Below are 27,271 nucleotides of genomic sequence, written 5' to 3' on the forward strand. Positions count from 1 at the left end.
ACTGTGAGATCTGTCTAATTTTTAAACTTCGAACATTTTAATATCATTTTTGTTGTTATTTAATAGTACGTTCTTAACATTATAAAATCCAACACACTCTCTAGCCCGACACAAAATCTGTCTCCCAGTGCAATATGTAAATTTACATTGATGTCACAGGAATGTTGGGAAGAAAAACATCGGAATTTTGGATATTCCAGGATTTGAGAAGCTTCAGGATAACAAATTTGAACAACTGTGTATAAACTTTGTAAACGAGCAACTGCAGGTTTCCATGAACCGAATCCTCATTGAGGAAGAAAGGCGAATTTATCAATCAGAAGGAATTTATCTAGACATTGGAGACATAAGTAAAGGAGATTCATGTGTGGTTGATATTTTTGAAATGAAGGCAAGTTATTTCATATTCTTTAACTTTAAACGATATAGATACAATCCATTTGAACTAATATAACATCATATAATATTTCAGTGGATAAGATTGCACTATTCAATCAAATGAATTACCACTAAAAGGTCATGAAAGCTAACTTAAATGGCAGATTTCTACTATTCAATCATCTTACAGTAAACATTCAAGTCTGTAAAAAAATATTTTAGGCAATGTATCAAATCTTCAAATATATTATCCAATGATATTCAATAGACAAAGGGACTGTGGTCAGCACTTGATGATATTACAAAGCTTGGGAATGATGATAGAGAATTTCTGGAAAAATTGCAATCAAATGCTAGGGACATAGACAAGCATCATAAACTGAAATTTACCAGAGGCAAAGAGACTAAATTTAGTATTCAACACTTTGCAGGCGAGGTAAGCGATAAAGGCCAAAAGAAATATAATCATCCTATTTACTGAAACATACCTGTGATATATTTTCTTTTGCAATACATATTTCAAATACAAAATTTCATTATCAAAAAAGGACATTTTTTTTAATTTGCACATCGATATCCCCTTAAACATAAATTTCTTATAGATTTGGTATAACTGTGATAACATTCTTGAAAAAAATCGAGATAAGCTGACGGAAGGACTAGAAGATGTCATGAAGAAAAGCAGTGAAAAAGTGATACGTTCCTTGTTTTCCGCCGACAAATCAATTACTGGCACATTCTCTGTGTAAGTTTACGTGCTGGAAAACAAGAAAAGATTTTGTTAAGTATATAATTTTAATATATTTATCTACATGAAGCTTTTAATGACAACATTTAATTATATAATCCTTAACTTGTCAACATTGATAGTTTGCTTTTCAGAATAGTGTTTAATTAAGAACAGACTAGAAATTTAACATTCTAATTGATTTTTAGCACATTAGCAATGGAACAATTCTCCAGCAAAGAAATGTTGACTGAAAAACAGTGAGTACATAATATATCAAAATCTGATGGAATTAGTCATATTCATTGTATTTAAATGTGAAACATTGAATGAAAAGTAAAATTCATATTAAAACATTCAATTAATACGAGCACATAGAAGTACATAAGTGTTTAATTAATTACTTAATAAAATTACATATAGTATTTAATTACTTACAGAGACCATATCGGCAAAAAGGGAATTCATGGACGAAAAAAACACAATACAGTCGTTTCTTTCTACAGGGTATCCTGAAAATCTTACACAGCATTCTATCTGATTCTTGTTTCAATGACTTTTAACCTTCGAAATAATTCAAATAACAATTTTCCAAATGTTTTATTTTAAAAGGGATTGATAAAAAAAAATTATAGTAGTATTTCTTTTAGTATTCCTGGAATATACCTTTTTTTATATGTTTAAATAAATATTATATATTTTTTAAGCATTGACTGGATTTGGTTCAGTCTCTGTTTGATATGAATATTTCTTTTTTACTAAAAGAACTGGAAAGATAGCTACCGTCTTACGAATACTAATATGAAAATACCGGGGTATTTATATTTTATTTTTGTGACATGCAAAATGTGTTTTGCATTAAATCTAGGAATCGATAAAGGTATTAAAAAGAAATTTGAATGAGGCAACACCACATTTTGTCAGGTAAATAAATTTTCTGTATGAGATAAATATTTGAAATATTTGTCACTTATTATTGTCGTTTGTTAATGAACCACTGACATATTATTGCCTGAAATCAACATTTCAGATGTATTAAACCAAACGAAGAACTCCGACAGGACTCTTTTGTCGTCCCATTTGTCATGAAGCAGTTGAGATACAATGGCATATCTGAGCTCTCAAAAATAAGAAGTAATGGATTTCCTGTCCGGATAAAATTCGCAAACTTCTTTGAAAGGTTGTGATTTTTTTAAGATACCTAGTGTTATGAAGATTTTGCTGAAGTCATTGTGAACATGAAAAACAAAAAATATTGTTGTTTTTACGTTTAACAAGTACTTTTTTCAAATCTATCTTTAAATGTAATAACGAAGTGCCAATTAACACTGGAAAAGTGAATAAAATATTTTATTCTAAATGCGTTTAAAATATTTGTTTTTCGATAAAAGCATTATTTAATAAATGGCAAAAGTGTGTAAAATATTGTTATAGAAATATTTTTAAACATTAATGCAACGTGCGTGACAATTTAATTTACTTTATTGATTTCTATTTTTAATTTATATATTTTAGGTACCAGATGATTCTGCCTATAGAACACACAAATGAAACGGGAGATTGTGTGAAAACTATTATAAATACTTTACTCAACTCTCGACCTGATTTGAAATTGAATGGGTGCTTTAAAGTCGGAAAGTACACGGTAAAAACTAATTTCATTTTCTTGAACAAATGCATGCATGGAATATCCTTGAAAAAAGTTTTATTTCAATTTTGAAGTACATCTTCAACAATTCCTTGTAAGTAGGTTTTTCCAGTTTAAAAAATGTTCTGAATCTCATCAGAATAAAAAAAAAAGGTTCTTAAAAGTGAAGAACAGGAAGAATTACACAAGCTTTCTCTTTATATATTTTTTTTCAGAAGTCAGTAATATTTCAGATAGATTTAGGGTCCTATAGCCTTAAATATATGTAATGATTGCCATAATAAGTCAATCGATTTTTAGGTCACCTGAGTAACTCAGGTGACCTATTGCTATCCGTTTTCGTCCGTCGTCGTGTGTCGTGCGTCGTGTGTTAACATTTTAACATTTTCAGCTTCTTCTCTGAAACCACTGAACCAATTTCAACTAAATTTGGTATACAGCATCTATGGGTGAAGGGGAACAAAATTTGTGAATTTTATGGTCCCCGCCCCCCTGGGGCCTGAGGGGTGGGGCCAAAACCACTAAAATTATTGCAATCTTTAAAAATCTTCTTCTTTACTCCTGGACATCAAGCAGGCAAACTGTTGGCATGAATGTAATGAGCATTGAGTCCTCTACCAAAATTGTGAAATTCACGGCCCCAGGGTCAGGGGTTCTAGTGCTAGGGTGGGGCTATATAGATTATATGGTGAAAATGCATGATTTCTTTGAAAATCTTCTTCTCTGCTCCTGGGTATTAACTAAACTAACTAAGTACATAGTTATGATGAGCAAGAGTGCCTCTTCCAAAATTGTGAATTTTATGGCCCCAGGGTCAGGGGTTCTGGTGTTAGGGTGGGGCACTATTGGTTATATAGTGAAAATGCATTTATTCTTTGAAAATCTTCTCCTCTGATTCTGGGTATTAAATAAACTAACTAAGTACATAGTTATGATGAGCAAGAGTGCCTCTTCCAAAATTGTGAATTTTGTGGCCCCATGGTCAGGGGTTCTGTTGTTAGGGCGGGGCTATATAGATTATATAGTGAAAATGCATGATTTCTTTGAAAATCTTCTTCTCTGCTTCTGGGTATTAAGTAAACTAACTAAGTACACAGTTATGATGAGCAAGAGTGCCTCTTCCAAAATTGTGAATTTTGTGGCCCCAGGGTCAGGGGTTCTGGTGTTAGGGCGGGGCTATATGTATTATATATTGAAAATGCATGATTTCTTTGAAAATCTTTTTCTCTGCTCCTACGTATTAAGTAAACTAACTAAGTACACAGTTATGATGAGCAAGAGTGCCTCTTCCAAAATTGTGAATTTTGTGGCCCCAGGGTCGGGGGTTCTGGTGTTAGGGTGGGGCACTATTGGTTATATAGTGAAAATGTATTAATTCTTTGAAAATCTTCTCCTCTGATTCTTGGTATTAAATAAACTAACTAAGTACAAAGGTATGATGAGCAAGAGTGCCTCTTCCAAAATTGTGAATTTTGTGGCCCCAGGGCCAGGGTTTCTGGTGTTAGGGTGGGGCACTATTGATCATATAGTGAAAATGCATTAATTCTTTGAAAATCTTCTCCTCTGATTCTTGGTATTAAATAAACTAACTAAGTACATAGGTATGATGAGCAAGAGTGCCTCTTCCAAAATTATGAATTTTGTGGCCCCAGGGTCAGGGGTTGTGGTGTTAGGGCGGGGCTCTATTAATCATATAGTGAAAATGCATGATTTCTTTGAAAATCTTCTTCTCTGCACCTGGGTATTAAATAAAATAACTAAGTATATAGTTATGATAAGCAAGAGTGCCTCTTCTAAAATTGTGAATTTTGTGGCCCCAGGGTCAGGGGTTGTGGTGTTAGGGCGGGGCTCTATTGATTATATAGTGAAAATACATTAATTCTTTGAAAACCTTCTTCTTTGCTCCTGGGTTTTATGCCAATGATCTAAGAATATATATTTATGATGAAGAAAGGTGCATCTAGCAAAATGGTTATTTTTTTATGCCCCCCCCCTCCTGGGTTGGGGGGGGGGGGGTACAGAGTCTGAAAATAAAATTAATGCTTTGAAATCTGCTCTTAGGTTTTAATCAACCATTTTATGATAAAATTTGCAAAATTTTGAAATATGTGGCCCCAAGGTCAGGGGTTCCTTTGGGATGATGTGCACAACTAGTTATAAAGCGGAAGTGCATTTTCTCTTTGTTACTCTGATCTACCTTTTGGTATAAAGTAAATAGAGTAAGCATGCTAAGTCTATAATTATGATAAGCAATGGTGCCTCTTTCAAAATTCAATTGTGAATTGCGAATTTCATGGCCTCTGGTTTAAAACAGGAACCAAATTTAATAATTTGAAAGTTGTTGCACAATACTCAGGTGACCTATAAGGCCCGTGGGCCTCTTGTATAAGATAAGGTGCTAATTTTAAGAATTATGTACAAATATTTGTAAACATTTATACAGAGAGCTATATCTGACAGTTGATTATATATTCAAAATCATTCAAAAAAAAACAGATATCTATCTTTTCTTTTTGAAAAAAAAAAATCGCTTATTTTTGGATATTTAAGAAAAATTCCCTTAAAATTCAATTTCTAAGGTCATATTAAACGTTTTGTTTGCCCTCTCTCAACGCAGGAGGCTATATAGTGTAAATGTATTCTTAGACATGCAACCGACAGGACAATACATTACAAAAATAATATATAATCAAAAGTTTTGCCCCTCTCCTCAACCAAATTAATTCTTTTAAATTCATTTTGAAATCCAATAGCGGCGTAGGTATCACATACATGATCTTTATATACTGTTGTTAGATTACGATATCTTTACAGGCATATACAATATATAAAATATATCTGCAAAATAGGTTGAGATTTCATACGTGTACGTGTACGGCCGGTACGTTGAATTTTGGAATTCCCTAAATTCCTTGCATATTACATTATTAATTTAAGCGATGACATGTTTTCTACAAGATTTTTAAAAATTGTATAATTACATTTTCATGTAAGTAAAAACGTGTAATCTTTATAATAAAATTATTCAATTTATCTGTGAAACTTTGGTTGTTGTACATTTAAAAGGATATTAATTTTCATTATCACTTATTTTAACAATGATTTGTTTGTTATCTAAAATTAAACTGACGTAACAAAACTTAAAAAAGAGAGGGTTAAGCATTTGACCGTGTAAATCAACTTGTATCCTTGAAGTATTTTTACAAATAAGGGTGACTATCATCGTGTTCGGTTAAACAAATTTCACGTGTTCCAGAACGTCATTTCAACATGTCACTTTACAGTCTTTTGTAACAAATAGTTCTATGACTTTAATACGAAAAAAATATATATTGTACACAATAAATTCTCAACTTCATAGCAAAAATCCCCTAAAAAACATATATTTTATAATTTGAGATTAAGAAGCTACAGGTTCTTACCTTAGTTTACTTATGGATGTACACATTGTGTACTGCTTGTAGAATAACGCGGTATGCAAAACTGACGTAAATAGCAGTAAATTAGAGGATTTCCCTAGGTACAGTCCCTGAAACGTTCTACTTAAATGTCGAAATAACGCTGGAAAAATGGGAACGAACGCTGAACGAACGCAGAGCGAACCGTGAGTGCATAATGTGCGAACGCTGTACGCAACTTGGTAAATGAACGGTGAACGGCGAGTTAATGCATAACGCGAACAGAGCGCAAATGCGAGCGCAAAGTTAACAGTGAACGAATGGTGAATTATTTATTCGGAATTTATCTAAACTTTTCCTTGCATTTAAACTATTCTATTATATTGTATTGTATTATCAGATGTTAAATATGAATAACCAGTTAATAGATGAATAAATAAATACTGCAGTAAATAAGAAAATAAAATAAATTTTACTACCTTTTCCTAGGAATAACGATATATACCCATTAAAGGTAACGTATGGTCAGAATTTTAATTACCGTATATAAAACTGTACCTCTCACATAAAAAGAAAAAAACTGCATCTTATAACACTCACTACTGATAACAGCAGTTAAATTTAATTTTGATTGTTTAATTGGAGCAGCATTGGAGAAACTTTATTATTGCCGCTGCTAACGTAGTGGAGGAAGATTATATGCTAGATGTATAGAGTCAATGTGTACATAAAATTCCTAATATCAGAAGTAAGCTAATCCAAGCAACTGTTAATTTATAGCAGATAGATCAAAATCCTTCTTGGACACATTTGAACTTTCAAAAAGTTTGAAGTAAAATGAAAGAAAATTCACAATCTTTCCACCTATTTTTTTTAAATGAAGTTAAATACCGACCATTTAATGGCTTTTTATTACTAATTCCTTCTTTATTTTCCTGAATTTTGAAACACAAAAAGCATTAGAATGTAAAATTATATTTCCTTTTTTGCATTCAGATTCAAAATATTCAGTCTTTTACCTATAAAGACTGAATGATAATTTAACGACGAAATCAAGGTGAACGGAAAGTGAACGAAACGAAGAGCGAACGGTAAACACTTTGTGAACGGTGAAAACGAGCGCAAGGTGAATGGTGAACGCGAAAGTGTGAACGGAAAGCAGACAGTGAACGTATGCTGAACGAATGGTGAGCGAAGGTAAAATGGGAAAGTAGAACCTTTCAGGGACTGTACACGTTCTCTATTGTTGAAAGAGAGACACCGATCGCAGTGTACACGTACTTGTTACACGTCTTTAAAACCTGAACAGACAAATAACAAAAATCGGTACGTACAAATATATACAGTTCCTGAAACGTTCTACTTTCCCACCTGAACAGTGAACGAACGGTAAACGAACGCTGAACAAACGCAGAGCGAAAGGTAAGTGAACTATGTGCGAAGCTGAACGCAACTAGGTGAACGATGTGTGATGTGTGAACGGTGAACGCAGAGCGCGAACAGAGCGCAAATGCAAGCGCAAAGTGAACAGTCAACGAACGGTGAACGCAAGATGAACAATTTATTCGGAATGCCTCCGATCTTTTCCTTACATTGAAATAATTCTTTAATTCTAATTTCAGGTGCACAGTAGATAGATACGCGGTTATGTTAAGGAAGCATATAAGTAATTTCTCGGGAAATTTAGACTTTTTGAAGAAAATTTAATTTAATAATTTACCAAAACCACTGATAAATTTAAACTGTTATTTACTATTGCATACAGATAAAAGCGTGTCTAACGCAAAGACGTGCATCACCGCCACGGCATCATGTGACTTCTATTAATAGCAAAATGTTCCTTAATAAAAAGGCTTACAGAACAACAATACCCCGGAGTTTGATAATTTCTTTGAGTATGTAATATGGCTGAAAAACATCTATTTTGTCTAAAAAGTGCTGCTAGAATCCAACTATCTTGTCCGTAAAATATTTATTCCACACATTCGCACGAAACCTTACCCTTTGTTTTGAATTTTATACATATGAATCGAGATTTTTCGTACAACCATGCTTAACTCGGGATTCTAGCAGCATTTTCCAAGTTTGTCGAAACACAAACTTTTAATCTTTACAAATCGTATGTTTTAAAATCCCCAGCTTATTGTTGTTCTGTTGCATTTTTCGGTCAAGAATGACGGACAATAGGCCGACCGGGATACGTAATATAGCTGACTGTCTTCGAAAGAGAATATAATCGATGAAAATAAATTAGCATACCTGTTTAATCAATTGAACTCAATATGAATTTAACACAATATTTCCGATATTTCCTTTTAACCTCCACTTTACGTATCTTTGAACATGCCATCTCAGCCAATTTCTCTTTACATGACATGATCAATTTCCAAGTTACTCGATGTACACATCTGACGTCATTGGTGGTCGATTTCAATCATAATGACTGTTACAGCATAACAAAATAAAAACATTTTATTTTTGTTAATGTTTACACGTTTCTAATAATTTTCTTGAGTTGAATTACAGCGCTAAATACCAATATCACGAAAACCTGATTTCTAAAATTGACGTCATCTTGCCTACTATGACGTCATAATGCAGAACCGATTTAGCCGAGGTAAAATATTTTGTATGCTTCCTTATTCCCCCTGCGTAAATAAATGATAAAAACATTTTTTCTGAACGCACGCGAAAGGAGCGCGATTGAGCGCAAAGTGAACAGATAACGATCAGCGAACGCAAAATGAACAATTTATTCGGAATGCTCTGATCTTTTCCTTGCATTGAAATTATTCTTTTATTTTATAATTCTTATTTCAGGTGCTAAAATATATGTATAAAAAAGATAAATAGACAAATGATAAAAAAAATGATTTTTTTTTTATACATAGGTATGTTTTAAGAGGCAGTCCGCTGAAAAACCAGGCAGTATTGTATTAATAGGCGACACATTGAATGTGACGAATATTTGATAATTTATTGAAAATAATATCAATATAATTCAAAGGGAGTAATGTAATCGAAGAATAGTTAGAAAATTCCTTACTTAGTAAAATATTCTGACTTTTGTTTCGTGTTTTTGAAGTCCCTTGTATAAACTATTGAATTTCGATGAAAACAAAGAGCTATAATTTCCAATACTTTTAACTGGACTATAATTCATGCTGAAATAAATCTGGAAATATTTCGTTTTTCAGTTTCACAAAAAATCCCTTGGCAAAATACTTTTGATAGTAGTTTTCTGGCAAGATATAGAGACGTTTATGAAATTCTGCAATGTAAGAGTTATCTCCCGAGGCATCTGTAAATCTGCTAACCACCTTACTATCAGGATTCTATTGAAATATTTTGAATATATACACAAAAGAAAAATTATTAAACAAAAAGTAATTCTTTATTTTCAAAATAGAATTCAGTTTCGCCTCCAAACGTTATATTTAGCTTAGAATTGGCAGCATTATCTACGTTGATGTATCAGCGACGTCATATACATGTACCTGACTTATATTGCTTCACAATGAAATAGTTACAAGTTTTCCACAACAGTTTGCGGAAATAAAACGGTTAAAAATAAACAATTTCTCTTTTTCTGTTCAGTTACTCTCCAGAGTGCATTATCCTAAATGTTAAATAATCATATAATTTAATATAAAATGTATTTTATTCACGTGAGGTGTCTTAGCTAGAAGTCCGTTTTGATAAGTAATTTGATACATGTCTGAGAACTAATTTTTTAACTGTCTAACTAGGCCATGCGTAAAAAGAATTTACTAAGTGCTTATATGAAACATTTCTTATAAAATTGGAATATGAGGATATTTCATTTTCTTCAGATTATCCAGGAAAAATGAATATTTTAGATTTACGCAACATTTAATCAAATGTTTATTTCCTGATTTTTGTAAAAAAAAATAATTGAATAAAACTTAATTATATTTATGTTTGCAGTCAAATCAGAATAAACGCTCCGTGGTTCAAATAAAAATATTTTATTTAAAAAAAATGGAAATATTTATTGAGGAAAATTACTGTTGAACTCCCCATTTCAATTTAGAACTAAATCGGAAGATTTCGTAAGGGATATTTTTGTGTAATGTATTTTTATTAATTTATTTTTAGCTCACCTGAGCCAAAGGCTCATGTGAGCTTTTCAGATCAAAATTTGTTCTTTGTCTGTCGTCGTTGTCATTGTCGTCGTTGTCGTCGTAAACTTTTAACATTTTCATCTTCTTCTCAAGAACCACGGGGCCAATTTCAACCAAACTGGCTACAAAGTATCCTAGGGTAAAGGGGATTCAATTATAGAAAAAATAATGGCATCTTTATTAAATCTTCTTCTCAAGAACCACTGGTCCCGGAAAGATGAAACTCATGTGGAATCATCCTCAGGTAGTGTAGATTCAAGTTTGTTCAAATCATGATCCCTGTGGGTAGGGTGGGGCCAAAATGGCCGATCAAAGTTTTACATAGGAATACATAGGAAAAATCTTTAAAAATCTTCTTCTCAAGAACCACTGGGCCATAAAAGATGTAACTCATATAGAATTATCCTCAGGTAGTGTAGATTCAAGTATGTTCAAATCATGACCCCTGGGGGGTAGGGTGGGGCCAAAACGGCCGATCAAAATTTTACATAGCAATACATAGGAAAAATCTTTAAAAATCTTCTTCTCAAGAACCACTGGGCCAGGAAAGATGAAACTCATATGGAATCATCCTCAGGTAGTGTAGATTCAAGTTTGTTCATATCATGACCCCTGGGGTTAGGGTGGGGACAAAATGGCCGATCAAAGTTTTACAGAGCAATTTGTAGGAAAAATCGTCTTCTCAAGAACCACTGGACCAGGAAAGATGAACTCATGTGGAATAATCCTTAGGTTAGTGTAGACTCAGTTTTGTTCAAATCATGACCCCCAGGAGTTGGGTGGGGCCAAAATGGCCGATCAATGTTTTACATAGGAATATATAGGAAAAATCTTCTTCTCAAGAACCATTGAGACAGGCAAGATGAAACTTCTGTAGAATCATCCCTAGGTAGTGTAGATTCAAGTTTGTTGAAATCATGACCCCCGGCGGTAGTGTGGGGCCATAATGGCCGAAAAAAATTTTACATAGGAATATCTAGGGAAAACTTTTAAAATCTTATTTTCAAGTACTTCAAAGCCATACTTAGTAATATTTATAGGGAATCATCCTCAGGTAGTGTAGATTGAAGTTTCTTCAAATCATGACCCCCGGGGATTAAAATTCAAGCCCCCTCCCCCTTGGTAAACTTTCAGTTCTGATCTGATGTGTGCTTTTTCTTAGTCAGTTGCTCAGGTGAGCGATGTGGCCCCTGCGCCTCTTGTTTTTTGTTAAATTTAGTGATTGAAACAATCACATATTCACATTCAATCATGGAGTTAAAACGTGTGACTATGTTGGCCAATTCTAACAATTTTCACATTAATTAAGCCAGCTTTTTTTCTTTAAAAATTTCCTTATTTGTGTAATTATTCTGGTCTAGATCAGTTTGATTTGGAAATATTGTAAATTATAGGTAAATTTGGCGGCTCCTTTTTATTTCTCTCAATATACCATTGCCCACTGATTTTATTAAGTCATTTATTGAGTGACTCAAAAATTTGTACTCTGTATTCTACGTAAACCCAGAAGGCTCACTCGAGATTCGAAATACGAGATTCGAAATTTGCAATTCGAAACTAACTAATCAAAAGGCGGTTTGAGGTTCAATTACCCCCTTTATTAATTTTTACTATTAAGAAATCGTTTAGTATTTTAATACTGAGTAGGTCATTTGATATAATTGCAACGCAAGAAAAAGTGTTATATATTGTCAAAACTAAATTTAAAGTAATATTTGATTTTGGTCTGCAAGATATGGTTAATTAAATTATAATAGCTTTTAAATGTCAAATTTATATAAAGAATATATTATTTTATATTATGTACTTTGGATACAGGGTTGTTGACATTATAGTAAAAACAGATTAACACTAATTGCATCCCCTTTTTTCCAAACAAAATATATTTACAATTGAAAATATCCAACGAAAGGTCTGTTGACAAGCCCCCCCCCCATGTTTTGGTGCAGAGGTGCAGTGGTGAAAGAAGTATACGTAGTAGTGTATAAAAAGAATTTAGGAACGAAATGAAGTTCGACGCCCCCCCCCATCCCCCCATCCCCCAGATTTTCACGCATCGGAAGTTTCCAGTGACCAAGTTTATGAAACCAAAAGACAGCTCCTTAAATGTGGATGGCTAAAATACGCATACTTGATAAAGATAATGACCCATTTGGAATAATAAATTAAAAAAAGATCATTCTTAATCTCCTTATCCACACCCCAACCCCGAACAATAGGGGTTATCGTGGTTATTGAACGTTATTTTTGATAGACATAAGCATAAAGTTACTGTTTTCTATAGTATATCATATTTGAAAAATTCAGTACCCGCATCGTTATTCTTTACAAATCTAACGTGCCCTATCGTGTGTGTATCCTATCGTATCGCGTTTTCCGTTTATAGTGTTTTGTGTTTATCTTGTTTTGCGTTTATCGTGTAGATCTTTTATAAGGTTCTATCGTGTATCGTGTTTTGCGTTTATCATGTATATTCGGAAACCCTCGCTTTTTTCTTTACTATAGGAAGAAACCTCTGAGGTATTCCGAGTTTCTTTTTCGTTTTGTTAACTAAAATAAAATTATTTTAACCAAGAAAGAGAAAAGAAAGTTTTATCCCATGTGTTTTCATCTTAAAGCGTGGAAGGAAAAGAATAAATATATAAATATTATGATTAATAAGTTAAATAGTTAATAATAAATCAAATAAAGAAAATAATCATATTATAGTCAAGGAGAGATTCAAAATTATTTGGAAAATGAAATAATTGATTCCCTGAGGTAAGCCACGGTGTAGTCGTACCCCTCCCTCCGAAGCTGAGAAATTTTACTAATAAATAGCAGGGGATTGATATGTATCTTTTTTTTAAAATACAATATTAATTTTTTTCCCGATCAATCGTCTGATACTATTAGGAATGTGTTTTCGCCTCTGATCTGCATGTATGCACTATTATTTAAATTTGATTTAAAAAAAAAAAACAATAATAACGAAGCATTTAAGACATTAATCAAGATAACTTTGACACTGATTTTATCAGTATAGAATCATTTTTTAAAATTTATTTTTATCACTATCTAATTAGTTGAATCCTTAATACGTATATGTTTAAATTAAAAAAAAAAAAGATTAAAATTATAAAATGCAATGCATGAAAATGCTCTACCCGATTTATCACACCATGGCAGTTACCATAAAAGAAAAGTTTTTCAATAATTCTATCTGGCATTAGTTAATCTAAAAATAATCTAAAAAAAAATAATGCCTTCCTGTGCCATCAACATCCCCCCCTTCTCCCCTATCCCACTAAATGACAGCTCGGCCCCTCAAAATACCTGAACTGCTCTCTTACCTTGTGTCAAACAGTATCTATTTTCGGGATTCTGTTCATACCTTGTGTGCACTACATTTACACTCATAAAAGATTTTTTTCTAAATCAAATAAATATAAATTGTACAAATTATTAATAAAAAAATCATTTCCTTGCTTGAATTTTAATAAACAAATCTAATAAATCAATTTAATGAAACAAAGTCCCTTAACTCAGCCCGCTGATTTATTTTATTTGTACGATGTTTCCATAATGTTTGTGTAAATAATACTGCACTTTGTACATGAACTTTCGGATCATCGGGTTTTCATCTGGTTACAGACAAAATTAATTCTAGAAAACAATTTCTTTGATGGTAGAAAAGAATAAAATAATTCTAACGTTCTAAGCTATGAAAATTTGGTGGAATTCATATTTTCTACGGTATTTTACTATATTAATGAAAAAAGAAGTGTGATTCCGTCGTGACTATGCAAGACCATTTAATGTATTGCACCCAATCAATTTATAGTATGAATCGATTTTATTCCACACGTAGATAACTTTATTTAAGATGTCAATATTATTCATTGCTATCTGGTTAGATCATGTTCATCTAAATTTAAATTGGTTACGGACTTTCAACATCCTGCTCTTCGAATATGCCGTAAATGAGATTACCGGGTAAGTCTAAATTATTTTTTTAGGGTTAAATAATTCATTTCAATTAGAAACTGTACACTCAAAGTTTAATAGCAATGATTGTTATATCCATAATTGACAATGTTTGAATCCCAACATTCCAATTTAGCATACTTCCATGTATATTCAATTAGTATGTATTTCCTCCGTTCATGTAATTATCCATTCTTAACCTCCTGTGCCCTCTTATACATGTACATATTCATGCATGACACAGAAAAAAAAAAGTTATGTTGCACTCTGCCACCACTGTAACTTTATTAATAGCCCAAATTTTAATTACATAAAATAATAAATTGATGTAAATCACATTAAATGGTTATGTAATCATAACCTAATTAAGATTTAATATACAATAATGAATATTTGATTATTTACCTCAAAAATATTTTAATGATAATAATATTAATAATGGGACACATGGGATGTTTTTAAGTAATAGATTTGATAATAATGTTGTCTTGTTCCATCACAATCTGGTTAATATGGAGTAAATTATTATTAATCACTTTCTTGGCAGATGTTATTTCTCCGATCCTCAAAAATCCATCAAATACCAACAAAAACATTGCTTTAAACATGGCTGATTCAAATGCATTGGAAGATTTTACTACATTATTATTATACATAAAGTATTTTAAAGAACCTTAAAATTCTTATAACTATTTAGTCGGAAAAGTCACATTTCAACCATCTATTTTTTTTAAATAAATCTTTGTGTTTTATATTTTAAAAAAATATTTTGCCATTCAATGATAGTTAATTAGTACGAGGTGTTAAGTAGCTGATATATGAATGTTTACATGTTCATTAGTAGAACTTAGCGTAAACGTACATATGTACATGTACATCTGTAGTTGTAGCAGATTCATATTCTGTTGACAGTTTACATGTATCAATGCATAGCGCCATCATATTAAGAATTATCTAGATTTTTACACTGGAAATTTGTTTTCTCGAACTATATTGTTCTTTAAAGTCGATTTCTTTGGACCTTTCTTTCGGCCGGTCCTCTACATGTATTTTTCCCTAATATTTTTATATTTAATTGCGATTTTTGCATACAACGCAGATTGTAAGCCTTAGATATTAAATACAAATATTTAATTTATTGCGTACATTTCTTCCGTTAAATAATTTGATACTTGTAGATAAATTTAGTAGGTACATATGTATATTTTGTCATAGGTAACAAATCTATTTATAGAGGTTCATAGATTTATAATAGTACAGAAATGGCACACAATTATGCAAGGGATTTTTGTGCAAGGAGTCATAGTTCAACCTTAAGTTGAGAATTTCAACATTTACTCAAATTATCGTAAATCCACACCTTTGAGTAGAAAAAAATTCAGTCTCCATTTCATAATAATCCATTTAATCATTGCCAAAATATTGATATTAATAAAAACTTTTGTGAAATTACCAGTGAGCTCAATTTTTTATTATGATAATTAAATGTACTTTATTATTAAGATTTGAGACTTTGCAACTATTTAAATTAAAATGTTGCATTAACTAAACAAAATAATCTTTTCGTCTTGTCAGAAAACGTTCCGCATTTTGAAACAATCCTTTCAGCTTTTGCCTTTATCCTATCGTGAAGATCGTTTATCAGGACTATCGTGTTTTGTCAGGTTTATCGTGTTTTGGGTTTATCGTGTTTTGCGTTTATCCTATCGTGCGTGTATCCTGTCCTATCGTGTATGTATCCTATCGTATCTTGTGTGTATCATATCGTATCGTGCTTGTATCCTATCGTATCGTGTGTATATCCTATCGTATCGTGTATCCTGTAAAGAATAACGATGCGGGTACTGTATAACGGGAATTGCCAAATGGGAGGGGTAGGGGTAAATGTGTGGTTATCAACATTCATTGTCAATCTTGCAATGCATGATACAGTAAATATATATTCGAATATTATTTTTAAGGAAACCGCTTGGGTCGTGGAAGATAAATAACCAATTAATACACAAATTTAAACATCTTCAAGATTAACATCATCCGATTCTTGATCTTCATTTTCATGTAGATTTATGTAAAAATCATTATTTATTAAGTTGTTGATATTCTCATCGACGTTATTTCGTTTTTCTAGGGCACAAAAATATTGTGTAGGTTTCCAGATAGAGGAAATACATAAAAAATTAGTTTTCAATTACTTACATCTTGGTTTAAAGCTTTGATAACTTGAATTAATTAAAATCATTGATTTAATACAGACTTGAATTCATTTTATTTTATATCAAGTAGCAGATGAGTCTAGCTAAGCTGCAGCACTGTGGCGTTATTGTTTTATATTCTTGTCTATGTCCATAGTGTTATGGTTAAAGACTTAAATATACTAATAAAAACATAACGCTCATTTCGTTCTTTTTTTTTGGGGGGGGGGGGGGGGGGCACAGCCATACATTTTCAGTCTTCAACTACCAATTTTTTTTTTGACAACCAATAACAAAACAAAAAAAAGTCATCAGATGTTTCTTTTTTTTTCTTTTGAGGGGGCACAAGCATATAGATTGATATAGTAGTAATCATATCTATAGTATTCTATATATCGGCAATTTTTTTTTGGGGGGGGGGGGCACAATATAAAGAAATGTACCTTCATTACTATTTCAAATAAATAATAATTTTCTCCCTCATCAATGTTATTATTAAAACAATTTCAGTATACTAAATCCGCAATTAAAAAAAAAAAGACCATATAATATTCTATATACGTATCTATTGTTTTGTTTAATGAGGAAAAACAGAATGTATATATATATATATATATATATATATATATATATATATATATATATATATATATATATATATATATATATATATATATATATATTCAAAATGTAACCCAAAATTCCTTTTTATTTTGTTTTAATATATAACGGTACATATATATAATTTTTTTTGCATTATTATTTAAGCAAATGACCCATTTGTTATGAATATATTCAACGATTTCTTGATAGTAAAACATAATAAAGGGGAATCATCAAAGTTGAGCGTGTTTTTTTTTTATTGCAATTGGTTAATTTTGATCTAGAATCTCGAAACTCGAATTTCGAAACCTGTATTTCGAAACTCAAATCTCAAATGAGCCTTTTGGGTTTTCGTAGTATTCAAAATAGCATGAAAAAAATGCTCTCATTGTAATGTATTAGGTTTTTTAACGTAATGAAAATTTGTTAATGAATTCAAAAAGTTACTTGCTTAACTCAGTTTAGGACCAAATTTTTTTTCTAAAGAAATACAAATTGGAGTCTTAGTCATTAATAAAATCAAAGATAATATTCTATGGTATAATACACAATATATTGCATTTTAAACAGTTGGTCTATACTTAAATTCAAAATCACTCAATCAATTTACTTAGCTCTAAAGATAACTAACTGAATATCTACAGTTCTGTTTATAAGTCGCAGAATTACATGTAGGTCTAATATATATTTGTTTTTGTGATTTTTTTTTTCATATATGTTAGAAATAATTTGTGTGTGTGTATTTTTGTCTTGTAAAAGACTTGGACTATTGTCCATCCATTAACGATTTTTCGTCTTTTACATTACAACAAAATAATGCTTTCCTTTAAGAAGGATATGGAGATACATGTAATGAACAGTATTCAATCTCAAAGTTCATTAAACAATATACAGAATAGAGTAGAGCTAACGCGGACCTCCGAAATATCAGAGGTGGGATCAGGTGCCATGGAGGAGTGAACAGCCCCTGCCGATCGGTCACAACCTCCGTGTGCTCGTTGTCATGATCATGAAATAACGTGAAAAAAATCCGTCGTCAATTCCGTGTATAAATTATAGACTAACAATTGGTATAAAAAATGAGTCAGAATTTGACTCAATGATAAATTGTATTTGCTGACAAGGTCATTGTATCAACCATAGAGCTTACGAAATGATGACTTTCAACGAGACTGCTGATATTCTTGTTTCATCAACTTGCTTGTCAATAATTTACCTCGTTTAAGAAATAGTTCCTACGTAGAGCATGCCCTTGCATATCGAATCAATTGAAATATATATACTCCGTATGCAGGTGATGAAGGTATATTGCTGCTTAAGTAAGGGAAGTTGACGATAGAAAAGTTAAAGTCAACACGTTTATCATATAGCTTGGTTGTTAGATTACCCTTTGTGTCTTTTTCAAATAAAATATCCAACTATGAAGCAGAATTGTCGGACTCTGTGGTATCTTTTATCTCAAGCTCACCAGGATATATCATATCGACGCAAGAATGGAAATTATCGTTATTAATTGACAATACGTCCTCGATATATCTAAATGTCGAGTTGAAAGCAAGTGTTTTCTTTTTTTCACGCATAAGACTTTGCATATATTCTGTTTCATATGAATATAAGAATAAGTCTGCTAATAACGGAGCACAATTTGTACCCATTGATTTCCAATAGATTTATGGAATACCTTGTCTTCAAAAACCACATAGATATTGTCATTCAGAAACTCAAAAATCTTCTTGATGTCAATTGCAGAGTACTTGTGTGTGCAATCAGAATCTGTTTTAACAAAATAATTTTGTGAATGACCAATGATGAGGTAAGTAAATTAACGAGTTCCATTTTTATTGAAGAAGCAGCTGTCAATGATATCAAAAAGCCTGGATTTTAATTTGTCGTGGGGAATTGTGTGTATAAAGTTGAAAAGTCGTAAGTTTTCAAGCTGTTGATTTTTGTAAAGTCTTTTGATTTCAAATTGTCCAAAAGTTCTTTAGAATTTTTAAGTATCCACTCTGTTTCCTACCACATCTTGAATATATAGTTGCACAGTACCCTTGAAGTTTTTCCTTCATGACTGTTAATATCTTAGTGAGGAGTAACGAAAGAGGCTTGGTTGAACATTTACTGGAACTTGCAATGTATCTTTGTTTGTAAGGATTCTTATGAAGTTTCGGAATCAAATATATATATATAAGGTAGTTCAAATTCATTTTGGCTCTGTAAAATATTAAAAGTATTCATAACTGACAGGTGATTTTGAAGACTTTCTTCCTTAGAAAGGGAAGTATGAGTATAAGTAGGATTACCACTTGCAGAATGAAATCCAAGTTCTTCTAGAATGCAATTTATATAATGAGCCTTACAAACGAAAACAATGATGTTACCTGCTTTGTCGGCAGGAACCAATACGTACTGATCGTGTAATCTATCCAATTCTTTTTTCACTTCTGGTTTATTGAACACAGAAGAAAAGATGGCTTTCATGTTGCCCCTCAGTCTTTTAATACGTGACTTTAACATGGATCTGATAGATTTAATCCATTCTGACAAGGTGGCAAAGTCTTTTCAAATCTTGCCTATCGTCTGGCGTAATTTTCAACAGAATCCATAATATTTATGAAATTCCGACGCAGGTGAAAGATCGGGGTTCCCTATATTTACGACCTTTTAAAATAAGTGTTCTAAGGTCCTCATTACGAACTATATTTACGTCACATGACACATACGTCACATGGACAAAAAGTTATGGGGCGAAGAAAAAGATGAACACGAAGGGGGATTATTTTTCAGATAGTCGGTTTCCATGCCATGTAAAGTGTTTTTGTAATTGAAAACTTTTGAAGCAATGGTCGATGTATATTTGTAGGAAATACAAGGTGTAGTCATTAACTTGAAATAATGTGGAAGAAAAGACTGGACCCTTTTGTCATTAAGAATATTATTTATATTAAGCGCGTCAATTCCTTTATTGGCATATTGAAGTTTAAGGAAAAGACGGATTGTTTTAGCTGCATTTTCTTCCGTGTAACGAGGGGGTTTAAAAAGCCTATGATATGCAAAGTTGAAGTATTTGTACATTGCCCTTATTTAAAATCAAAATTTAAAACTCCTTCTACATACATGTAGGTACATGTACATGTATTTAATGTATTATTTTCTATAGAAATTTCATGGATAATGTAACAGCTAAGTTATAATAATAGAAATATAAATATAGTAGATACATGTGCGTTTTGAAATGAAATAATTATTCTTAAAACACGATATCTGAGTTATTTAATTAAAATTACTTGTAAGTCCTTGCCATAAAAAAGATAAGTCCTTTCACTTCGGAGTTCCGAATGACAATGAAGACTGAACGATAAGTGAACGGTGGACGCAAGGTAAACGCAAAGTAAACGAAACGAAGAGCTTACGGTGGAGGTTTTGTGAGCGGTGAACGCAAAACTGTGAACAGAGAGCGAACAGTGAAAGCACCCTGGACGAACAGTGAGCGAACAGAAAATTGGAATTTAAAGTAGAAAGTTTCAGGGATTGTTCAAGTGTACACGTGCGTGTACAAGTATAAAATTTCAACTTCTCATTTATCGTTGGCTAAACACTCGCAATTGCTTGTAATTGAGTAAGCATAATCTTTGAGATTACAAATAAAAATGCATTCTTAAAAAAAATAATAGTTAGAATGGGGATATTCACGTTTTAGTACTGATTAAGGTTAAAATTAGATAAAAGAAATATATATATTGAACAGTGAAAATGGACATAATTAATTTTAAATGTACTGAACATAGATTCGTATCATAGGTGTTTATGAAAGAAGAACTGAGCAACTTCATTGAGATGCTTTTGAAAAAGGAACAAGATAGACGGGAAAAAAAATTGATTGAGGAAAAAAGGAAACAGGAGGAGAAATTCAAAGAAGAAGAAAGATTAAGGAGAGAGATGGAGAAAAACAAGACAGGGAAAAATTCAGACAAAAACAGAGAAACAAGAGAAACTGTATTAACCTATAAGTTCATATCATTATCAGTTTCCCTAAAACATACTTTACATAGTAATGTCAATATGAAAGAAACACTCCACTTTTACAAGTAGTGAAATAAAGATTAATGTGAAAATTACATTAAAGAAAAAACTTAACCTTAGGCCTTTTTGGGCCCAGTGAATTTTTGAAAAAAACAAAACTGCTTATTGTTGATTGATAAATGCATCAAACATGATTTAGGCCTTTGGTGACTGCATAGCTATAAAAATAATCAAATTATCTGGCTAGTCAGTGCATTATGATGTCATAAAAAGCGTGCTTGTCCCCATATCCCGAGATATTCTACGGATAATTTTAAAGCTATTTTTCGATATTTAAAATAGAGCGCAAATTCTGACCTAAAATATGCAACTATTAAATGACAGAACTGTGTCTGAGGATTACAAACCATGTTTTATTTTTGAATCAAAAGCGTGTGCTCATATTATTTTTTCTTTGAATGTTATCAAATATACCTGATTTCCTTAAAATTCAAGAACATTGCAATTCTATAAAGCTTGTTTTCCAAGACCCTGGCTCTAAGGCTAAGATCTAGTAAATGAAAGGTGCCTACAGATTTATAAAATTTGAGAAATAAATTCCTTTAGTGAGGCTTCATAACTCTAGCTTGGTAAAATAAGGTGCTTCGGCACATAATTTATAGGTAAACAAGATAGAAAACCATATTTAAAACTGTCATTTTTAATGAAAAATTAAGAAAACCAGTCATGAATATGGTAGTTTTTTTTCATATTCGACAAAATAAATGTATCTAAATTGCCTACAGTCTCTCAGAAAACGGTAATTAGTATGTTCATGGCCTCTTCTTTAAATCAATATAAAATTTGATATAGATATCCGGTTTATTTTTCACATGAGTTCAAATTTAATGTCATGAAAATGCCCTATTCTCTACAAAAGTTTGCTAAATCCGTAAAGAACGGGAAAAGGAGAGTTAAAATTGATTATGACGTCATAATGGATCTAGCACCAAAATATTAGTCTAAAGTAATTTACTAAATCTTGACCTTAAGAAGAAAAAAAAAGAATAGGAAATGAAAGCACTAAGTCTCTTCTTTATCATGATGTTTAAAATGGAACATAAAGCGTTGGTCAATAATTGGTATATATACAAGGTCATTTTAAGCATAAAGCGAACCTTGTTCTTTTTCTCATTTATTTTTTTTTCTTTTCTTTGACAACAAAGAATAGAAACTAATTAACACAAAGTTAGATTTGCAAGTCAAGATTTAGTTGCATAGTTTTATAAAGATTATAGAAATGTCTGTAATTATTTATAAACAAAAGAGATATTACCGTATTTCCAAAGGCAGATATTCAATATAGCACTTTACAGTCTACTTGTTCTTCAGGTGAAGTGGGAAGACGAAGTAAATTCAAAAGAGAAGCTCGGACACTCCACTATTACAGCTGAAAGTAGTCGCTTGTCTTTGTCTAATTCTGAATATGTACATGGTGAAGACAGCCAAAAGGTATATGAGCAAAATTCGATGCCAATTTTCGCCCTACAAAAGAGTTTGATCATTGACAAAATTATTTTTATTTTTAAAATACATTCATATGAACACTGACCTTACAGGTATATCTCTAAAATTATCGCAAATATATTAATATTAATGTCAACACAAAATCTTCATATTTTAATTTCAATTAAAGAAACATTAAATAGATATTCCCACTAAGCTAGAGAATTGCCTTTTTTTTTTTATTTTGGTCCGACCCCATTGGACTCTTTTCAAAGTTATTAACGGGTGATTGGAGCTTTACAAGGATTTTTACAACCCCTTGAAGTTAGCATAAAATCAGCTTAACGCAAACTCTATGGTCGTTATGTTGACTTTGTTTGCAAATGAAACCTATCATGGGGTCGTATTTTTTTTTGACGTTTCATGTCGGTTGTTAGGTGATTGCTTTCTTTTGCTACCTAACTCCATGGACCTAATCAAGACAATGGGAACATAGCAGGTATGGAGATCAACAGGGGATTCCCCTCAAAAGCACCTTCCATCACTGTTGCTTTGCATTGTTCACGATTGGATTTGTTTACTGAATATCTGAGATTGATCACACCTTTCAAACACAAAAGCACAAAACCAAAACTCGGCCAGGGCACAAAAAAGGACACATAATTATACTGTAAACCAACTTTTATTCGCATGCGAGAAATATCCGCGAGTGCCGTGACCTCTTTTAATTCGCGAATATTAATCGCCGCGAACCATTAGTTTTGCTAAAGATTTGTAGGGAATGTTTCCTCAGTCGCAGAAATTAATCGTCGCGGGTTGATTTTGCATTGAAGAACCGCGAATAAAAGATGACGAGAATAATAATTGGTTAGCAGTATATTTGAAAAGATATATCAAAGTTTTTCCTTATGAAATATACCAAGACCAATAAAACAGATGACCTTTTTTTCTAATTGATTGGTAAATCATCTCAGTTTGAACTCCTGGAACGAGCTTGGAAATTGTTTAAAAAAAATTATGTAGAATTTAATAATATTCACAATAAAATACACAGCAATTTCTATGTTGTTAAGATGAAAACACTTGATACTCTGTATTCAAATTTTGATTTATTGAAATCTTGGACATTTATTCAATGGCCATAAATGGATCATTGTGTTTAACGTATTGGGCACAATCACTTGTCGGAGGGAAATTGTAACTCATATTAGCATTGTATTTCAAAAGATAAATTTTATTTTGTCAGTCGCAGAATAAAGAGGAAATACAACTGAAAGATATAAAAAAAGATAAAGAATCAACAGCTGATTATAGTCAAAGCAGTGTAGAGGTATTGTTTCTCGGAAAAAATGATATATATGTACTTCATTTCCTTTGTTTCTTTTATGTCCTTTTTTTCTTATAACGAAAGCAATTTAAAATGATAGATAAAATCTGATAATATCTGTTATAAAAACTGCATTATTTATTTAGCAATATATCTATTTAGAGTTTCAACACTTAAAACAAAGACATCATTAATTACATATATGTATCGAGATTTCCCGAAATAAATAAAAAGAAAAGGAAATAACGTTTTTTTTTTAAAGAAAACAACTGTAGAGGACCATAATGAAAGAAAAGATGTCGAGAAACCACCTCCTTCAACAGCAAAAAAGGAGTAAGATGCACAATAAGGATTAAACATAATTTGATAAAATAGCCTAATTAAAAACGCCTGCATGTTTTAACATTCTTTTAAAGTATTTTTGCCTAAAAACAAAAAATGCATTGAAGCAACCGCTAATGATATAACGAGGCTTAATGATAAAAATATCATTAAGAGTTGCAACTTTAATGCTTAATGACATAAATTACTGTATTAATGAATGACTAATTTAACCGCTAATGCTAATCGCCGCTAAATGTCAGAATTATACCATTAAGGTATACCTTTACTAAGATGGCTAAAAATTCCACTGATAAGAACGAAAAACCACCTATTGCACATTGTACACCTATGATTCTTATGTTAAATTTCAATTTCAAATAACTAGGTCAATGACCTCGTTTTCATGCTAGGGGCCCCTAAGTATTTCTCAGGAAATACCACAATTTTTCCCACCATGACCATGTTTTTCTTCACTCATAAAATATAACAATCAACAAAACTCTTCAAATAATGAAATAGTATAGCAATGGAACAGAATTGCTCCATATAAAGAAATGAGTAGAGTTTTGAGCATAAACGGGATAATTACTACAGTCCGAATTTCCTCTGTCATTTTTATATTTTTTTCCCTATTTTTAATGAAATATTGCAAAAATCGCACTGATAAGAACTCTTAATTATTTATACCCTCAGGCTACTTATGTTACCCTCATTCTCATGATTTTAATATTATATGGGGTCAATGATCAAATTTTTGAGATAGGTTAACCGCAGTGATCATGCCCCCGTAACGAAGTTTCGGGGGTATATAGTTTTTGTCGTGTCCGTCTGTCTGTCTGTCTCTCTGTCTGTCTCTCTGTCTCTCTGTCTGTCTCTCTGTTTGTCTGTTTGTCCGCAAAAACTTTAACCTTGTCCATAACTTTTGATTTGGTGGAGCTATGACTTTCATATTTCATATGTATATTTCTTGTGACAAGACCTTTCTTAGGGTACCACCAAATTTGACCTTTTGACCTTGACCTTGGAGTTTGACCCACTTTTACATGAAAATTTTAAACTTTTTGTTTGGCCATATCTTTTGAAAAGTAGATACCAGGACATTTGTTCTTCACATATATAATGTTTGTTGAAATACCTTTCATTGGATACCAACAACCTTGACCCTTTGACCTTGACCTTGTAGATTTCCGTACTTGTGAAAAAACTTTAACCTTGGCAATAACTTTTGAACGATAAGTAATAGGACTTTCATACTTCATATATATAATCCTTGTGACAAGACCCTTCGTTGGTGTACCACCAAATTTGACCTTGACCTTGGAGTTTGACCCACTTTTACATGAAAATTTTAAACTTTTACTTTGGCCATATTTTTTGAACAGTAAATACCAGGACATTTATACTTCACATATGTAATGTTTGTTGAATGACCTTTCATTGGATTCCAACATCCTTGATCCTTTGACCTTGACCTAGTAGATTTCCGTACTTGTGAAAAAACTTTATCCTTTGCCATTACTTTTGAACGGTAAGTAATAGGGCTTTCATACTTCATATATGCAATCCTTGTGAGAAGAACCTTCGTTGGTTACCAAGAACTTAGACCCTCTGACCTTGACCTTTGAGATTGACCTACTTTAAAAAAGCAAACCTTGACCATAACTTTTAAAGAGTTAGGGCTAGTGCTTTCATACTTTACACATTTGATACCTATGACAAGACCTTTTATTTGATAACAAGAACGTTGACCTTGACCTTGGAGTTTGACCTACTTTAAAAAAAAAATGAACGTTGGCCATAACTTCTGTTAGTTAGGACTAGGGCTTTCATGCTCAACATAAGTATTCTATGTGGCAAGACATTTCATTTGATACTAATTACATTGACCTTTTGACCTTGACCTTGGAGATTTTTGTACTTATTTAAAAAAAAACTTTAAAATTGGTTACTTTTATATTTCACAATTGTTTTCCAGTGAGAATACCCTACTTTTGGTACTATTTAGTTAAATTTGCATTAAAGAAAAGCTTAATCTTTGCTATGTTGCCATACGGGGGCATCAGTGTTTCACAAACACATCTTGTTTGTACATGTTCTTGAATTTCTTTATTTCATAGCATTCATTTATTTGAAATATTTTATGAGCCTAAATACATATAAAATTTGCAAAATGATGTCTTGAAATAGCTGTAACCTTCACTTTTTGATAAATATTGCAAGGTATAAAAATTTCAACAAAAATGAAAAAATTAAAAATTTAGTCCGAATTTCCTAGCCATACATTGAGTTTTGTTCCTGTATATTTTCTTCAAATACTTACATATTAATTTTTTAAATTGATATTGAGATCAAACTTAATATTTTGTCCATTTAGAACAATTTTTAATTGAATATATTATACTTTATAAAATTTCCTCTCTGATTTCTGAAACCTTAAGCGAATGAGTATGTTTACAATTAATGCAATGATTTATGACAGTAAGCGCTAAATGTTATTTGTATTGTTAAACGGCGCGGCGTTTTGTCATTAGTAGTAGCTACAATGCATCAATATATTGAAGTAATTGTATAATATATTAATTATATTTTATTTAATATCTATTTAGAGATAAAATTGAAATTTTAAAAACATTTTCATTGAAATCAATCAGAACAAGCAAATTCAAAGAATTGTGGTCCAACGCTTTTGGTGTCTATGTTGGTAGGATGTCATTTTTTATGACATATTGTGTCAAATCTTGTGAAAGGTAATGCACATGTCAAATATAAAAGCCCTTTCTCTTCTCAACTAAAAGTTATAAGGGAGTGAACCTGATGAACCCGTATGACATAATAGATTATATATATTGATAGTTTCTTAAGGAAAGGCAAAAGAATTATATACGTGAAGTATGAAAGTCCTTGCCCAAACTGTTCAAAAGTTCCAAACTGTGGCCAAAGTTAAAGTTTTAAAAAAGTAGGTCAAACTCCAAGGTCAAGGTCAACGGGTCAAAGTTCTTGGTATCCTATGAAAGGTGTCCTCACATTGATTATAGATGCGAAGATAAAAGCCCTAGCC

The 27,271-nt window shown here is 31.7% G+C and overlaps 1 protein-coding gene across 1 annotated transcript in view; it reads left to right on the forward strand.

The window, feature by feature from the left end:
* LOC134269378 (unconventional myosin-IXb-like) overlaps positions 1–24,226 on the forward strand; it is a 39,648-nt gene extending 15,422 nt beyond the window's left edge. Inside the window, exons 10-21 of the mRNA XM_062751573.1 lie at positions 160–391; positions 647–814; positions 981–1,123; positions 1,315–1,365; positions 1,546–1,612; positions 1,974–2,029; positions 2,136–2,285; positions 2,621–2,750; positions 20,856–21,050; positions 22,449–22,568; positions 23,809–23,892; positions 24,152–24,226. Coding sequence (XP_062607557.1) covers positions 160–391; positions 647–814; positions 981–1,123; positions 1,315–1,365; positions 1,546–1,612; positions 1,974–2,029; positions 2,136–2,285; positions 2,621–2,750; positions 20,856–21,050; positions 22,449–22,568; positions 23,809–23,892; positions 24,152–24,226 — 1,471 coding nt within the window. The remainder of the gene's footprint in view (positions 1–159; positions 392–646; positions 815–980; positions 1,124–1,314; positions 1,366–1,545; positions 1,613–1,973; positions 2,030–2,135; positions 2,286–2,620; positions 2,751–20,855; positions 21,051–22,448; positions 22,569–23,808; positions 23,893–24,151) is intronic.
* The last annotated feature ends 3,045 nt before the right edge of the window (positions 24,227–27,271 follow it).

This window comes from Saccostrea cucullata, unplaced genomic scaffold (genome assembly GCF_032062105.1).
Source record: "Saccostrea cucullata isolate Sc308-1 unplaced genomic scaffold, CSIRO_AGI_Scuc_v1 ctg1087, whole genome shotgun sequence".
Taxonomy (NCBI): Eukaryota; Metazoa; Mollusca; class Bivalvia; order Ostreida; family Ostreidae; genus Saccostrea; species Saccostrea cuccullata.